The sequence below is a fragment of the Pempheris klunzingeri genome, chromosome 24 (assembly GCF_042242105.1).
Source record: "Pempheris klunzingeri isolate RE-2024b chromosome 24, fPemKlu1.hap1, whole genome shotgun sequence".
Classification (NCBI taxonomy): domain Eukaryota; kingdom Metazoa; phylum Chordata; class Actinopteri; order Acropomatiformes; family Pempheridae; genus Pempheris; species Pempheris klunzingeri.
The window spans coordinates 1,829,347-1,845,307 of NC_092035.1; the positions used below are offsets into that span (position 1 = coordinate 1,829,347).

General features: G+C 42.5%; 1 protein-coding gene across 1 annotated transcript; it reads left to right on the forward strand.

The window, feature by feature from the left end:
- Window positions 1–336: 336 nt before the first annotated feature.
- On the forward strand, window positions 337–14,283 carry aox6 (aldehyde oxidase 6). The gene is made up of 35 exons (XM_070855618.1): window positions 337–420; window positions 1,589–1,646; window positions 1,763–1,859; window positions 3,350–3,458; window positions 3,587–3,713; window positions 3,934–3,995; window positions 5,114–5,191; window positions 5,434–5,514; window positions 5,644–5,788; window positions 6,030–6,122; window positions 6,215–6,366; window positions 6,580–6,673; window positions 6,755–6,864; window positions 6,991–7,175; window positions 7,424–7,586; window positions 7,671–7,754; window positions 7,849–8,018; window positions 8,099–8,225; window positions 8,714–8,836; window positions 8,959–9,055; window positions 9,205–9,329; window positions 9,417–9,550; window positions 9,668–9,755; window positions 10,096–10,182; window positions 10,263–10,454; window positions 11,059–11,286; window positions 11,361–11,456; window positions 11,905–12,033; window positions 12,125–12,199; window positions 12,278–12,330; window positions 12,404–12,518; window positions 12,619–12,684; window positions 12,967–13,155; window positions 13,233–13,400; window positions 13,954–14,283. The coding sequence occupies exons 1-35, from the start codon at window positions 367–369 to the stop codon at window positions 14,002–14,004; spliced, it is 4,005 nt and encodes a 1,334-aa protein (XP_070711719.1). The 5' UTR covers window positions 337–366; the 3' UTR covers window positions 14,005–14,283.
- The last annotated feature ends 1,678 nt before the right edge of the window (window positions 14,284–15,961 follow it).

Genomic DNA, 15,961 nt, shown 5'->3' on the forward strand with positions numbered 1-15,961 from the left:
GCATTTATATTGTTCTACTTTATTTCTTTACTTTACTGTACACAGAAAAAGAAGTTTCACCAGAGTCAAAGTCCTTGTTTGATTGTACAAACTTGGCCAATAAAGTTGATTCTGCTGTGAATAATTATATAATTTTACTTTTAAGCAAAGAATCTGAAAATTTCAGGCTATGATGGAGTATAAATGAGTAAAAATACAAATAAATATCACCAAAAGTGCTAAAGCAATTTAAAAAAAAACAACAAAACACTAAATGAATATACTTCCGCATACACTTTTATTTTGAAGGTCGTGTCAGGCGGAAGTTGGTCGGGTTCAGTCGGACTTGATTCCCGAGTCAAAAAGTCTCCTCCTGCACTCAGAAACATGTCTTCCAAGAAGGAGGGAGGTGATATCTGCTTCTTTATCAACGGGAAAAAGGTGCGTTTGTCGTTTAGTTAAAGCACAAACCGTTATATAGCAGTTTAGCTAGTTTTAGCTGTCTGTTTATGCTAACGTCCGCCACAAATGTCTGTTTTCAAGCTGCGAAGCTTTTTACAAACGATTTTCAGACTGAAGTGTCTTTTTTTGACTCTTAAAACGCTGTCAGAGGGTTTGAAATATGAAATTAGTTAATTAAAATAACGAGAAATTAGTCCGAAGTGTTAAATCAATAGATGGTGTTACAGTGAAATCTGTGACCCGTCAGATTCTGTGACGGAAGAGGGAGACGGATTAACAAATAAAAGCCCTGATTTTCATTTTCAACTTTTGAAATCTGGTCACATTATATGTTTTTAGGGGGGAAAAGCATTCTAACATCATAAAATGATGTGGTACTGCAGCCAAATTCACACGGAAGACATGTAGACATATTTAATAGATTTAAATTATAGTGGGAGATAATGGAAAAGTTTTTTCTAAGCTTGGAAAAGTTCAAATTCTGTCTTAGATGTTTTCTTCCAGTCATTTATTGAGTATGTCAGTAACCTGCCAAACTGAGACCCAAATCTGTGGCCTGTTTAGTGCACTGGTATGACTATAATCTGTCATTATTTCCCATTTACTTCCCTAAATAACAATATTAGATTCCCTGACAAGCCTTCCTACCCCTTCTTCTCCTCTCTCTCTTATGTAGCAGCTTGGTTTTGGTTTGTTAATCTGTTTTTTTCTACGTTCTACTTACAGGAAAAGCTAAATGAGGTGATATGTAATTGACTTTCACCAATAAAAAGAGTTAAAAAAAGACAACTTGCTGTTCCCAACTGGTTCTCGCTTAGAAAATACAACATAACATGGGAAATTACACACAAATGAGTTCTGAAATTAGAGTCATTGACTTGTTTTGTTATAGATTAATGGATTCAGATACTTTTCGAGGCTTCTTAAACCAGATTTTCATCTTTTTCTGGCCATATATGATCAAATAAATGAAATATCTTTTGGTTTTTCAGTTGTTAATTGGACAAAACAAGACGTCACTTTACGCCTCGTGAAACTATCATAACCAGTTTGCTCAAAAGAGTAAAAAAAAAACACATCTAAGTCCAGTAGATGCACGTGGTCACAAAAATAAAGTGCTGAGTTTGATCTCCGTTTGTGGAAACAGGTGACGGAGAGCCATGCCGACCCTGAGACCACGCTGCTGTCCTTCCTCAGAGAGAGGCGTATCCTTCACATCAGTTCCAGATCTGCTTTTATTCACGAGTTTCCTGTTGCTGTGAGCGCCACCTGCAAGGTTTCAACACCCAAACTCTCATTATGTCCTTGACTGTGATTTCAGTGAGGTTAACTGGAACTAAGTACGGCTGTGGCGGCGGCGGCTGCGGGGCGTGCACGGTCATGGTGTCGCGCTACCAACCTGCCACCAAAACCATCGTGTATCCTTGATATGATAAACCACATGACCCTGAAGCTCCACTCTGATTGGCTGAGACACAAGCTGTCATTTTCATACTGCAGCACTTGTAGCGTATTTTGTATTTAAGAACTATACGCAGGTTTATTTGGAATAAAGATCTACTCTGTGTACACCAGTGGCTCCCGACAGAGGGGGTGTCAGGTGGTTAACAAGTTAGGAAATAAGAAAGCACATGTCTTTCCTGCAATATGAGATGCTGTGTTTGTTCAGACGGGCCAGTTTTAACTCTCCACACAACTTGAGAAGCTAAACAAATCGCTCTTTGTTCAAATTTCAGAAGGCTGTTTGTCCCTCCAACAATACAATTACAGCTGGTATGAAATATTAATAATTCAGGTCCATAAAAACAGCATCAAAATTTGGGTTTTCGCCAAGCAAGTTTTGGTTTAATGGTGCGTAATCGAGACGTAATCAACTCAGAATATGAGAAAAAAACTGCTTTTAAAAATGGAAGAGCTTGACAAAACATGGAAGACATAAAGGCAATTATGCAAAACATAATTAAACATGTATATGTGTGCATGAATTGAATACAGCAGAGTTCCTTTCTGACGGAGAAACAGCTGTCAGGAAGCAGATTAGCGCTGAAATCATCCAAATCTGCTAAATTCTCACCAATGTCAGCGTTTGTAACCACACACACACACACCGGAAAAGCAATTAGTTCAGAACATGCTTGGTTAAATTCCAAAATACCAAACACAGGCACCGTTTTATTAGCTAAATTTGATTTTTTTGGGAAACAAGAGGGAGTGTGAATGTGAGCTGGTTATCTGCCAGCGTGGTTTGGACACCGTCAGCGAACAGATAACTGGAACTCTGTGGTGGCTGACGGTAATTTCCCCTCCTGGCACCGAAGCAGGACAACATCTGTTCGACTGTGTCGTAGCAGAGGAGGAGATAACCGTCCAAACGTCGAACAGATGCTGGACAGAGAAGACAAAGCAGAGGAGTCTACATATGAGATGTGGGTAGTGGGATTAGCATTAGCAGCGTGGAAGTGACAGTCTGGTTGTTGCAGTAGTAGTAGCAGCCTTTACAAACAGAATACCAGAAACCAGAAAACACAAGAGAGTAAAATAATAAAATCTCTCATACTGAGTTAAAAGCAAAGGACACAAAGGACACTAATAATAATACTAATATCTTTATTTATAAAGTACTTGTCAAAAATAAGTTTCAGACTGTTTTGCAATAGAAAAAAACAAAAGATAACAATAAAATAAGTAGATATAGCAGCAAAGATTTGATGGTAGTACGTGTTCAAAGCCTGTTGGAGGAGGTGAAAAGCATGGATGACCCTTTCTAAGTAAGTCTAAACAAGACTGCACCACCTGAGCATCAAAAGACAACTGTGAAAATAACATGCAAGTGATTTATTGGGGTTGTAGCAGCAGTGGTAGCAGCACCAGTGCTGGTAGTGTAATATGACCTTCACCACACCATCAGGCATTACTCAGCCAACTCCTGCCTCCTGCCACTCTGCCAGCTTCACGGAGCCGCCATCACCACGGTGGAGGGCATCGGCAGCACCAAGACCAGGATCCACCCTGTACAGGTGAGGCCAGAGCTTGTCTGATGACATGCAGAAAGTAGCTCAGATGATAAAGAGATCTAAAGCCCTCAACCAAACAGCCTGCTTAATTAACTAAACTTAAAACTAAACTGTGGCTGCTGTGTTTGTAGGAGCGAATAGCGAAGGCTCATGGCTCCCAGTGTGGCTTCTGCACCCCGGGGATGGTGATGTCCATGTACACCCTGCTGAGGAACAAGCCTCAGCCCACTATGGAGGACATCACACAGGCTCTAGCTGGTTTGTTTTACCTAAATCTATCATAGTTTACACTACTTTAAAGTTTAGAGGGATGTATATGGTGAGAAATGTCACCACTGAAAGGTTTTTTTTCATATATGGGAACACACAAAAGGATTTTTTAATAACTTTGAAGTGTTGCACACTGTCTTTAGCGTCCAAACTCACAAATCTGACCTGCAGCCAGATCTGTCCTCTTTGTGTGTTGTTGCTTTTTCAGGTAATCTGTGTCGGTGCACTGGATATCGACCCATTGTTGACGGGTGCAGGACCTTCTGTCAGGTACAAAGCTCAGCTTTCCAACCAACACAAGTTACACAATTCAGGAATAATCAAACGTCAGATCCACGGCTGTAACTTTATCTGTTTGTCGGACTAGTTACTGTCACAGTGCCGCGTTTCAGTCTGAGAACAAGTAAGAACAAAGCAAGGTTATTTTTATGTCACATTTCAGCAGCAAGGCAATTCAAAGTGCTTTGAATAAAACATTAACAGCAGTGTGACAAAGTGCAAAAGAAAGACATTATAAAAGGTCATTTGAATGCAATAAAAAGCAGAGACACTAGAAAATAGAAACAAGCTAAAATAGAATAAGACCCTGTTTAGAATTACAATGATAAAAGTTGCCACAAATGAATAAAGTATGTGTTTTAATGAAAGGAGGCAACAAACAGAAAGGTCTTCAGCCTTGATTTAAAAGAACTGCACCTACGCAGTGCTTGTGTTGGACTAAAGTCCCCTGCTGATATAGTAATGTAGACGTGTGCATCGTCTGCATAAAACGGTAACATATTTAGTTTTTTTCTGTGATCTCAGCCAGTGGGAGCATGTAGGTGGATAGAAGAGGCTCCTGCGGTCCCAGAGAAAGTTGAAATTGTCACTATAATGAACTGAGTGGACGGTGAAAGCCACATGTTCAGATTCAGTCATTAAAGTCTTGTTTCAGTGCTTCAGACATCGACCCCGTGTGCAACATGTGGTTTTGCACACTTGGGTGCAGCCGTGAAATGCATTTTTGTGTTTTTGAGTCTGAGGGCCAGTCAGTAGCTTTCCCTGTAGACTTTTAGTTTCTGAGTTACTTCCAGTCTTTCCCCTGCTGTGCGAGGATGAGAGGTTCTCCAGGTCATCAGTTGGAGATCCAGTATTTTGCACACTGTGTTGTTGGGAAGGCCTGTTGTTAGTTCTCCCTCCTGTGTAGCTGTGTTGGTGCTGATTAGCCGTGTGCTAGCGTGATCTCCACTGTTTTGAGTCCAGGGTAAAGGTGTCGTTCCTGCACGGTCCATTCGCTTCCACTTCAAACAGGGAAAACAATAACCAGTACAGCAGAAAGGCTCCAGCAGTGCTGCATGCCTTCAGACAGATAACAACATAGTGTCATCCTTATATCTCAGTCCCAACAGGAAGCCACCTGCTGCAGAGCCAGCGGAGCCGCAAACTGTTGCCTCAATGGAGACGAAAGTACTGATGAACCCGAGCATGTGAGTTCAATTTTCCCTTTTTGAGTTCCCTATAGTGTGTTTTTAGTGTTGTCCTTGTCTTCATCCTGTCCATTTCATCTTTTCCTCTGCTCTAAGTTAACTTTCTGAACCCTCTCCTTCCCCTCTGTTCCCTCCTCACCCTTTATGGTCAGTTAAATACCTGTCACACCCTCCTCAGACGTTTTGAGTTCAGATTTCAGTGCTTGTTTTCCACCTCTCCATCCTGTCATAACGTGCTGCAGGAAGAGCCGCGGTTGTTTGACAAGGAAGAGTTTCTGCCACTGGACCCGACGCAGGAGCTGATCTTCCCTCCTGAGCTGATAGTAAGTCCTCAGATGTCGCCTCACTCATCACGTGAACATCTCAGCTCTAAAGCTGATCGGTTATCGATGCTGCAAAGTGCTTTTAATTGTAACTCTTAATTAATAAGATTTGCTCCAATGTCTCCACAGCTGATGGCAGAAACAGGGAAGCCACAGACGCTCACCTTTCGTGGGGAGAGGATGAGCTGGGTATCCCCTGTCTCGCTGGAGGAGCTGGTCCAGCTGAAGACCAGTAACCCCAAAGCTCCGCTGGTGATGGGAAACACCCACGTAGGTGAGCAGCAAAGCCAGAAGTTACTTCATCAGCTTCAACTTCATTTTTTTTTTTTTTAATTCTGTTTTAGGTACAAAAATCAGGCTTATAAACCTGAAATGTTTAATTCCAAAATAGAAAAAGACAAAAACAAGAAGAAGTAATGGGTCTTTTTTTTTTTAAAGATCCTCATGAGCTATTTTAGAAAGCAAGAAGATCTACACGTTCACATCCAGATTAATTTCTCTGCTTTGTGTTGAAGGTCCAGATATAAAGTTCAAAGGCGTCGTGCATCCTCTGATCATTTCTCCAACCAGAGTTTTGGAGCTGTTTGAGGTCTCTCAGACTCCACAGGGTGGGTGACTTTCTGGTTTTCTAAATTCTTTGGGCTCGTGTGTGTCAGCCACCAAACGTGCAGCAGCTCTGTTGTTTGCGGCCTCTCGGCAGGCGTTTGGGTGGGAGCGGGCTGCAGTCTGGCCGAGGTTCACTCTCTTTTGGAGAAGCTGGTTCCTCAGTTTCCGGAGGAGAAGACCGAACTGTTCAGAGCCCTCATCCAACAGCTGGGGAACCTGGGAAGCCAGCAGATCCGCAATGTCGCTGTAAGTAGACTTTACTCGAACTTGGTCAGTCAGTTTGACTTCTGCCTTCTGTACTTACTTACTTCTCCTCTCCTGTTGGGAAATAAGAACAAAGTGTTGTGAAATAGGTTTGAAATAACATTTATAAGAGTTTAACTACAACTTACAACTACGATCATGTGATTTTATGTGTTTAATAAGTGTGTGAGTGTGTGTTTGGTTTTGCATGTTTAGTCTTTTGGAGGAAACATCATGAGTGCGTACCCAAACTCAGACCTGAACCCCGTTTTGGCTGCTGGGAACTGCAAAGTGAGCGTCATCTCAAACGGTACGCTGAAATCTGTGCTGCTGAGACGGAAGAAAACTGTAGATTCATGCCTGACGTGTTTACGTTTCTTCTCTCTGCCAGGAGGAAGACGAGAGGTTCCCCTGAATCAAGACTTCTTCGTGAGCTTTGGGAAAACCAGCGTGAAGCCAGAGGAGATCGCTGTTTCTGTCTTCATTCCCTTCACCAGAAAGGTGCAAACATCCTCTCTGAGAGTGCTCACATGTACAGTTATTAGTAAATCAGCAAGCTCAGCAACAATCCAATATCATATTATCTTTGCTGAAATTAAAAGACCCTTTGCTACATGCGTCCTGCAGGGGGAGTTTGTTCGAGCTTTCCGTCAGGCTCCGAGGAAGGAGAGCTCCTTCGCCACAGTGACGACCGGGATGAGAGTGTTTTTCCCCGGAGGATCCAGAGTCGTTCAGGACGTCAGTGTTTACTACGGAGGTGTCGGGCCGACAACTGTCAGCGCCGCCAAAACCTGCGCAGCCATCGTCACAAGGTCAGAGTCATGTTTGTCACTTAGAGATGGATTAGCAGTGATTGCTTTATTCCCTTCTTTGCCCTGTTTCTTTTCTCCCACCCTTCTTTAATCCTTCCTCTCTTCTCCTTCTCTGGTTTCCTTGTTTCTGGCTTCTTCACTTTCCTTTGTGGTTCCTTTCTTGTTTTCACATCCTTCATCTCTGACCTTTACTTGTACTCAAACTCTTGGTAAATTGAAGGCCAGTAAAAATCCTGTGTTTCCTTCAGGCCGTGGGATGATGAGACCCTCAGCCGGGCCTATGACGTCCTCCTGGATGAGTTGGTCCTCCCTCCGTCGGCTCCTGGAGGAAAGGTGGACTTTCGTCGCTCTTTGACTCTCAGCTTCCTCTTCAAGTTTAACCTGGAGGTCCTGCAGAAGCTCAGAGAAATGGTAGGACAGGGCGCTGATTGCCGTCCATAGCACAAGGTAACAGTAGATCCTGTTAGATATTCATACCAAAGTTTCTTTTTTCAGGATGTGATTGCAGAGGAGCTTCCTGAGAGGATGCAGACGCAGCCTTTACCCAGAGAGATCCAACCCGGTCTGCAGGAGTTCCAGGTGGGAAAATGTCTCTCACAACGTTGTGTTTGCTTCCTGGACCCACAGGTACAGTAACTAAACCTGGCTGCCTCCTCCTCCTCCTCCTCCTCAGCATGTGCCAAAGGACCAGAGCAACCAGGACCCAGTGGGGCGTCCCATCATGCATCGCTCCGCCATCGTCCAGACCACAGGCGAGGCCGTGTACTGTGACGACCTCCCCAGAACAGACGGAGAGCTCTTCCTGGCTCTGGTTACCAGCTCTCGAGCGCACGCTAAAATACTGTAAGGACGAGTTTCCAGCTGTGCAGCCGCTGACCTGTGGTCCACTTTCCTTTCTTTGTAACGTGTCTGTCGTCCTTCAGCGCGCTGGATGTGAGCGAGGCTCTGCAGCTTCCTGGTGTTGTCGACGTCATCACAGCCAAAGATATTCCAGGGAGGAAAGTCCGCACATTATTTGGTTATGACGAGGAGCTGCTAGCTGAAGCTGAGGTAGTGTTCATGAACCTTTTATGTTCTTGTTTTCATGGAGTTTGTGTATTTAGATGGACATCCTTATGGATTATATATACATCAACCATATCCTTAAAAGAAGAGCTTTGAATTCACTTCTTTTTTAGGCAGCCGGACGTCCAGAAAGAAGTTTTTTTTTGGAAGTTAAAATACTGATGAAAGATTTTTAGTATATTAAAGCTGAAGAATGTTTGAGCATTGAGGAATACTGTATATGTTACTAATATGGAAAAATATGCATGAATATGATATCAATTGTTACTAGAAATAAAAAGTGTATATGTATAATACCAAAATGAGTTATGTAGTAATGAAAATTGTGTTTCTTATACCAACAACAACATTTTTCTTTATATTGTGCAGGATAAACTGTGTAATTCACTCAGATTTCAGTGAATAGAAACTATATTTCTGTTGCTATTAATTCAAAGTTCTTCAGTTTCAAAGTCTCTGCTGTTTGTCCGCAGGTGTCATGCGTCGGTCACATGATATGTGCGGTGGTCGCTGACACGAGGACGCACGCCAAACGAGGAGCGGCGGCTGTGAAGATCAGCTATGAAGACCTGCCCGAGCCGCTGTTTACCGTGGAGGTCTGTGGAGTCAAACACATCCAACACGCTTTTCATTTGGTCCACAGGAGCTGAACACTTAGTTGTTGAGTTTCTGTCACATCGCGGCTCCTCGCCGTGTTTGTCGTTTCTCTCTGTGACAGGACGCCATCGAGAAGTCGTCTTTCTTTGAGCCCCAGAGGATCATTGAGAGAGGAAACGTGACCGAAGCCTTTAAAACTGTGGATCAGGTTCATGAAGGTAAACGTTTCTGTCAATAGAAGAACAAGCATGTGCTGAAACATGTTGGTGTTGAAAACTGTGAATATTTATAAGAAGATTTCCTGCATTTCAAGGATTTTTTGATTAACTTTGCACTAAAGACTTGTTTGCTCCTCACCATCCCTCAGGACAGATTCGTATCGGGGGCCAGGAGCATTTCTACATGGAGACCCAGAGCATGCTGGTTGTTCCTGTTGGCGAGGAGACGGAGTTCAACGCCTATGTGTCCACTCAGTGGCCGACATTAACTCAGGTACGTAGACGTCTGGATGAACTGTATGAATATGTTGTTGAGCTTCCGGTTTAGTCACACCACTTGTCTCGTTTTCCCAACTGCAAGGAAGTGATTGCGGAGACGCTGGGCATCCCGTCCAACAGAGTCACGTGTCACGTCAAAAGAATGGGCGGTGCTTTCGGCGGAAAGGTCACTAAAACAGCGATACTGGCTGGTATCACCTCTGTGGCTGCGTGGAAGTAAGAAGATTATCAATGGAAGTTAGACAAAAATGAAAAAGCAAGTGTGATAAGAGTCAAAGAGAAGCTGGAGAGGTCTTGACATGTTTATTTTGTTGTTATAACTTTTCCGTTCAGGACCAATCGTGCCGTCCGCTGTGTCCTGGAGCGAGGCGAGGACATGCTGATCACTGGAGGCCGTCACCCTGTCCTGGGAAAATACAAAGTACAGAAACACACTCTAAAATCCAACTATTATTCTATTATTCACAAGATTAAAGGGATAAAATAGAAGAAATATTAGATACTTTGAGTTACTTCCAGGCCTTCAGATCCTTCAGATTAAACATCTGAGAAGGAAATAATGAATCATTCTTTGGCTGAGCAGCTCGCAGCTAAAGCCAGAGCTGCCACAAGGGGGCGTCATCAGACCTGGCTTCATTTTAAGGAGCCAGAGATATGAGCCACTGTAGATTTTAGAGTGCATACAGTCGATGGTGGTTTGATCCAACATGGTGAAGTCTCTGTAATGTTAAGATATCCTGATAGTTCGCTCTTTGTTCCAGGTGGGTTTCATGAATGACGGACGTATCATGGCTGCAGACATCCAGTACTACGCCAACGCTGGCAACGCTGTCGATGAATCTCCCCTGGTCGGTAGAAGTTTGTTATTTAGCACGACTGTGTGTGTTCTTCAGGTGTCGTGTAGTGATCGATTTGCTCCTTCCTGCAGGTGATAGAAAAGATTCTGCTTCACATGGACAACACCTACAACTTCCCCAACCTGCGTGGCCGTGCTGCCGCCTGCAGGACCAACATGCCCTCCAACACCGCCTTCCGGGGCTTCGGCGTGCCCCAAAGCCTCATGGTCGTGGAGAACATGATGAACGACGTGGCCGTGGTGCTGGGACGCCCTGCAGACCAGGTCATGAGGAAAAAAATAGGAACAACTCAGCAAAAACTAGAGGGAAAGAAGATTAAATAAAGAATAACTCCGGTAGTTTTTAAACCTGGGCCCTATTTTGGGTTCGAATGGTACTATTTGGAATTTGTTATTGTTATTCTAAGTGTGTGACAGCATCATGGAAAGGATCCCTACAGAGAGAGACCTGGAAGATCCTTTTGGTTTAACCACAAACAGCCGTTATATCGCTCTCTGCACACACACCAGACTACATTCACTAAAATAGCAATTTTACATGGGAGTTGCTGGTCTACTGCTGTTTTGATCGATTAGTGTGTTTGTGTTATTGTGTGACTTTGGTGCTCTAAAGGATTAGTTCTTGTCCAACACAGTATTTGTGTAACACATAATAACACAAACAATCTATCAGATTGAGGCAGCGGTAGTCGAACCACTGCAAGGCTCTGAGAGTAAAAATGCTGTTTTTCTCAATGAAGTCTGGTGTGTTTGCAGAGAGTGATATAACGGCTGTTTGTGGTTAAAGGGCCCAGGTTTAAGAATACCAGAGTTATCCTTTAAGACCAATAACAGCCCAGTATAACCAATTCCTCAAAATCTTCATCAGATTCGGGAGCTCAACATGTACAGAGGGCCATCGGTCACCCCTTACAAGATGGAGTTCAGCCCGGAGAACATGCTGCGCTGCTGGGAGGAATGCAAGCTGAAGAGTGACTACAGCGCCCGGCGCAAAGCTGTTGACCAGTTCAACCTGCAGAACCGCTGGAAGAAGAGAGGGATGGCCATCATCCCCATTAAATATGGGATCGCGTTTGCAGAGAGCTTCTTAAATCAGGTGTGACTTTGGTCTCTCTCAACTATGAGCTTTAATTTGAATTACCGTTTATCTCCTGTTTGTGTGTGTTAAAGGCTGCAGCTCTGGTCCACATCTATACCGACGGATCTGTTCTGGTCACTCATGGCGGGACAGAGATGGGTCAGGGGATCCACACTAAAATGCAGCAGGTACTGTGCCCTCCTCAGTTCACCACAGTCTGTTAATTTAACCTCTGACTTGGAGCAGGTACTGCTCTGAACCCGTTCTGTATGTAACGGGTTCTGTAAAGTACATTTGTTTCATTTAAACATTTTAATTTAGTTTTAGTTTTTAATTCCTTTGTTTGTTCCCTTTTGTTATTAAAATCTCTGTGATATTTTATATTTTTCTGATTGTGAGTGAAGATCAAAACTCAGCACTTTATATGTATGTATCAAAACACTGTAGTACTTTTTTTATTTTGACCCCCACACACCGTAATACTCACCAAATCTTTATTAATCTGCACTATTTCTGTCATAGAGCCTTTTTTAAAAATGAAATCTATATTTTTGAGGGTTTTTTTTTTTTCTGGGATTTGTAGATATTAACAAAAACATTTACTTTAGCCAGTTTTTGCTTCCTGTTTGCCGTCAGGTGGCGAGTCGGGAGCTTCACATCCCCCCCGCTAAGATCTACATCAGCGAGACCAGCACCAACACTGTTCCCAACACCTGCCCGTCTGCCGCCTCCTTCGGCACGGACGCCAACGGCATGGCGGTCAAGGTGAGGCTCAGTTCGGTTCAAAGAGCTTATAGCTAAATGGGGCGTAATGAACAAGCTCAGTAAGTATCACCCACGTTTTCCTTCCTGGCAGATTGCCTGCCAGACTCTGTACCAGCGACTGGAGCCAATCAGGAAGAAGGACCCCAAAGGATCATGGGAGAGCTGGGTACGATTTGAAACATGAAAGTGGAAACGTATCTTAAAGAACAACAGCTAACAGTCAAACATCTTTTTTTTATTTCAGACCAAAGCAGCATTTTTTGAGAAAATCAGCTTATCTGCTGTTGGATACTACAGGTACTGATAGATTCACTCTTCATCCGTTCGTTCACTCATCAAGTGACGGTAACATGTTCCTGTGTGTGATCAGAGGTCCAGACCTCTACATGGACTGGGAGAAGATGGAGGGGCAGCCGTACCTTTACTTTGTGTTCGGAGTATGTTGCTGTGAGGTGGAGCTGGACGGCCTCACCGGAGACTACAGGGTCAGAACCGAAGCACCCAAACGTGTGACACCTTAACACGGATGGCGCTCATCGTAACAGAGTGTGTGTGTGTGTGTGTGTGTGTGTGTGTGTGTGTTAGACGGTGCGGACGGACATTGTAGTCGACATCGGTAGAAGTGTGAACCCGTCGGTGGACATTGGCCAGGTGGGCTCACACCAAACGGGACGAAACACAAGAAAAACATTATTATTTTGTTGTTTATAGTGAGGAATTAGTATATTTGGAACCTTTTCAACTGGAAATAGATGTTATTTCTTTTATATATTGTACACAGGAACCATAAAAGAGTGAATATAAGCTCATAATCCTGAATATTTCCTTTGCATGCTTCTGTTTTTTATCCAAAAATGAGCAGAAAATGTGTGTTTCTATAGATTTGTTTCCTTTCTTTCCTGTCCCTCCATCTTTCTCCTGCCCTCCTCTCAGATTGAAGGAGCGTTCATGCAGGGTTTGGGTCTCTTCACTCTGGAGGAGCTGAAGTTTTCCCCCTCTGGGCTCCTGTACACTCGAGGTCCGTCTCAGTATAAGATCCCCGGTGTGTGTGACGTGCCGCTGCGCTTCAACGTCTACATGCTGTCAGACACCCACAACCCCCACGCCATCTACTCCTCAAAGGTCAGAGACGTCCACTTCGACTTTTCTGAGAGTTCTTTGTTTCAGTCTGTGTGTCACACGGCTGTCTGTCTGTGCAGGGAATCGGAGAACCTGCCATCTTCCTGGGCAGTTCAGTGTTCTACGCCATCAAAGACGCCGCGGCTGCCGCCCGCTCAGAGTCCGGTTTAGTCGGCCCGTTTTCCCTCGACAGCCCCGCCACTCCGGAGAGGGCCTGTCTGGCCTGTGCCTCCCCATTCACTCAGAAGGTAACAACACTGACGGCCACTCAGCAGCACCGTCTATACAACGATTTCCCAAAAATTCCCTGAAAAATGCTCCAAAATGTTCCTTTTGTCCAGGTGTGAATCCTCTGAAACAACATTTAGACCTTCATAAAACACTCAACACTCATTTTTAGGAGTTTTTTCACCCAAAATAACCGAAAGATTAAATAGATTAAAATGTTGTAGGACTATAAAAGTCCCTGTGTGGTTTTCCAGCCTTAATACATCGTCAATAAGCAATCAGGCTAATTGGAAAACTGACACATACAGATGAAGCTACAGTACAAGTTCCTCAGTTTATTACCTTAACTTGTGTTTTTTATATTTCCTCACTGTTTTACTCTTTAGTCTTAAACTAATCTCGCAAAATACGGTAAAGTAAAACAATAGAAACTAACATGAAAGAAAATATACTGGTTATAAATCTTCCTTAAAGTTCATTATTGTGTTTATCATGTGTAACATCATTACAAAACAAATTAAAATGTTCATTTGTGTTCATGTTTTCTTGTTTGTTGTTTTGTTTTGTTTCCAGATTCCAGCCAGCAAACCAGGATCTTTCACGCCGTGGGCCTTAAACATCTAAAACTGTGATTTTTGTCTCTTTGTGTGATCAAACTGAAGCCACACTGACTGCCGAAATCTAAAATCTAAACCTAAAATAGAGGGAGTGTCTGTCCCCGTCCGTTTTCTTGACAAACGTTCATCCGATCAAGCACTCAGCTCTGCTCTAGTGGAACTATAACGAACTAATACAGCTGCTTTACTTTGTTTTGCATTTTAACCAAACAAAGCGAACGTCCTGTGGCCACTTGAATTTAAAGCACATTTAAATGTTTTATCCTCCAGAATCGCTGCTTCAGTAAGAGGAAAATAAACCACTGAACTTTACATAAGTTTCCTCTGTGTTCATTAAGCAGCAGCAGACGACCACAGAAAGAACCCCCCCCCCTCTCTCTCTCTCAGACGACCACAGGTGATCGTATCTGCTGGACAAAGAAATGAAGCTAAGGAAGAAGGATGGAAGGGAGCAGGAAGGAGGAATGAAGGAAAAAGAGAAGAGCAATAAAGGAAGGAAGAGGGGTAGAAGAAGGAAGGAGGGAAAGGAGGGAGTGAGGGAGGAAAGAAGGATGGAAGGGAGGGAGGAGAAAAGAAACAGACAAGAGCAACAAAGCAAGGAAGGAATGGAGGGATGGAAAAGGGAAGAGAGGAAGGATGGATGAGAGGGAGGGAGAAAGGAAAGAAGAAAGAAGAAACAGACAAGAGCAAGGAAGGAAGGAAGAAGGATGGATATTGGAAGGTAGGGAGGGAGGAAGGAAAAAAGAAACAGAAGAGCAAGGAAGGAAGGAAAAGGAAATGAACAAAAGCATAGAGGAAGGAAGGAAGGAGAACATGAAATTAAAATAAAAATAAACATTTTATTCCAACTTTATGGACAACAGTGTTTATATATATATATATTTATATAATTAACATAATTAAATATGATTCATAATCAAAAATGTTTCTAAATTGTTTTATAGTTTGACCTTTTTACTGAAACAGCATTTGAAGTCTGCTCATTAGAGATCAATACAGCCCTCATGTCTGTACGCTAACTAGCTAACAGCTAACTAGCATAGCATTAAAGCTAAAACAAGAGTACTTTACTTCCTCTGTGAGGCTCTTTGTTAAAAAGTGATGATTTTTATAATAAATAATAGTGAAGCTGCAGAAGTGAAACTCTGTCGGTGTGGAAACAATCTGAAGCCACCAGCTGAGGAGGAAACAGCTGCCAAGAAAGCAGTTTGTGCACTAACTGGCATCATATCTATCTTTTTTTAATAAATATTATCTTTTTTTTAGCATTGTGGCAAATTTAGTTTGAGTACTGATCCATCGCGTCAGTCACATAACACCAAATCAGTCACTTCCACTTAATGTGGCCTGACAGAATTACCTCAGGTGTGCATGAAATTAGTTTTTTCCTAAAACATTTCATGTTTTTTTGAGGCCATTCAGTAATATTTAATCTTTTGAGTTTCTCTGAGCATCAGCAAATCTGTGCAACCCAAATTCCTCCATCACTAGTTCCCTGTTTGTGTTTTGTCCAATCAACAGTCCAAAACAAAAAATAAATAATAGAATAAAATAAAATAAATATAGACCAATTGGAGTTTGGAGCATGATTAATCACTTAAAATTAATTATGAAAATACTTAATATTTAATATTTAAAAATGCAAATATAACTCACACAGGTTAATAATGCCGAATAAAAGCATAAAAATGTTCACGTAGACATGGACAACAGGAAGTAACGTCACTTCAATTGACACAGCTGTAACCCAATATTTTAAAAAATAATCAATAAAATTGCTTTTATTTTCATATGAAATGCAAATCAAATCAGCTGAACTAAAATACAGTAATATAGTTTTAAATTTTTGAACAAATGCACAGCAGTTACCCTCTCTCTCTCCTTAAAATAATTAAATATTCAGGTCAAAATGAAGGTTTTTATAGAAATAATAACCTGCGTGTGTTTCTTAATGGAACGGAAAT

What these genes read in the sequence shown, in the direction of transcription:
- aox6 (XM_070855618.1), top strand. Translation starts at nt 367, where the DNA reads ATGTCTTCCAAGAAGGAGGGAGGTGATATCTGCTTCTTTATCAACGGG. An exon ending in CCAGGATCCACCCTGTACAG is followed by an intron (nt 3,459 to 3,586) that starts GTGAGGCCAGAG and finishes CTGTGTTTGTAG; the next exon opens with GAGCGAATAGCGAAGGCTCA. An exon ending in GTACTGATGAACCCGAGCAT is followed by an intron (nt 5,192 to 5,433) that starts GTGAGTTCAATT and finishes AACGTGCTGCAG; the next exon opens with GAAGAGCCGCGGTTGTTTGA.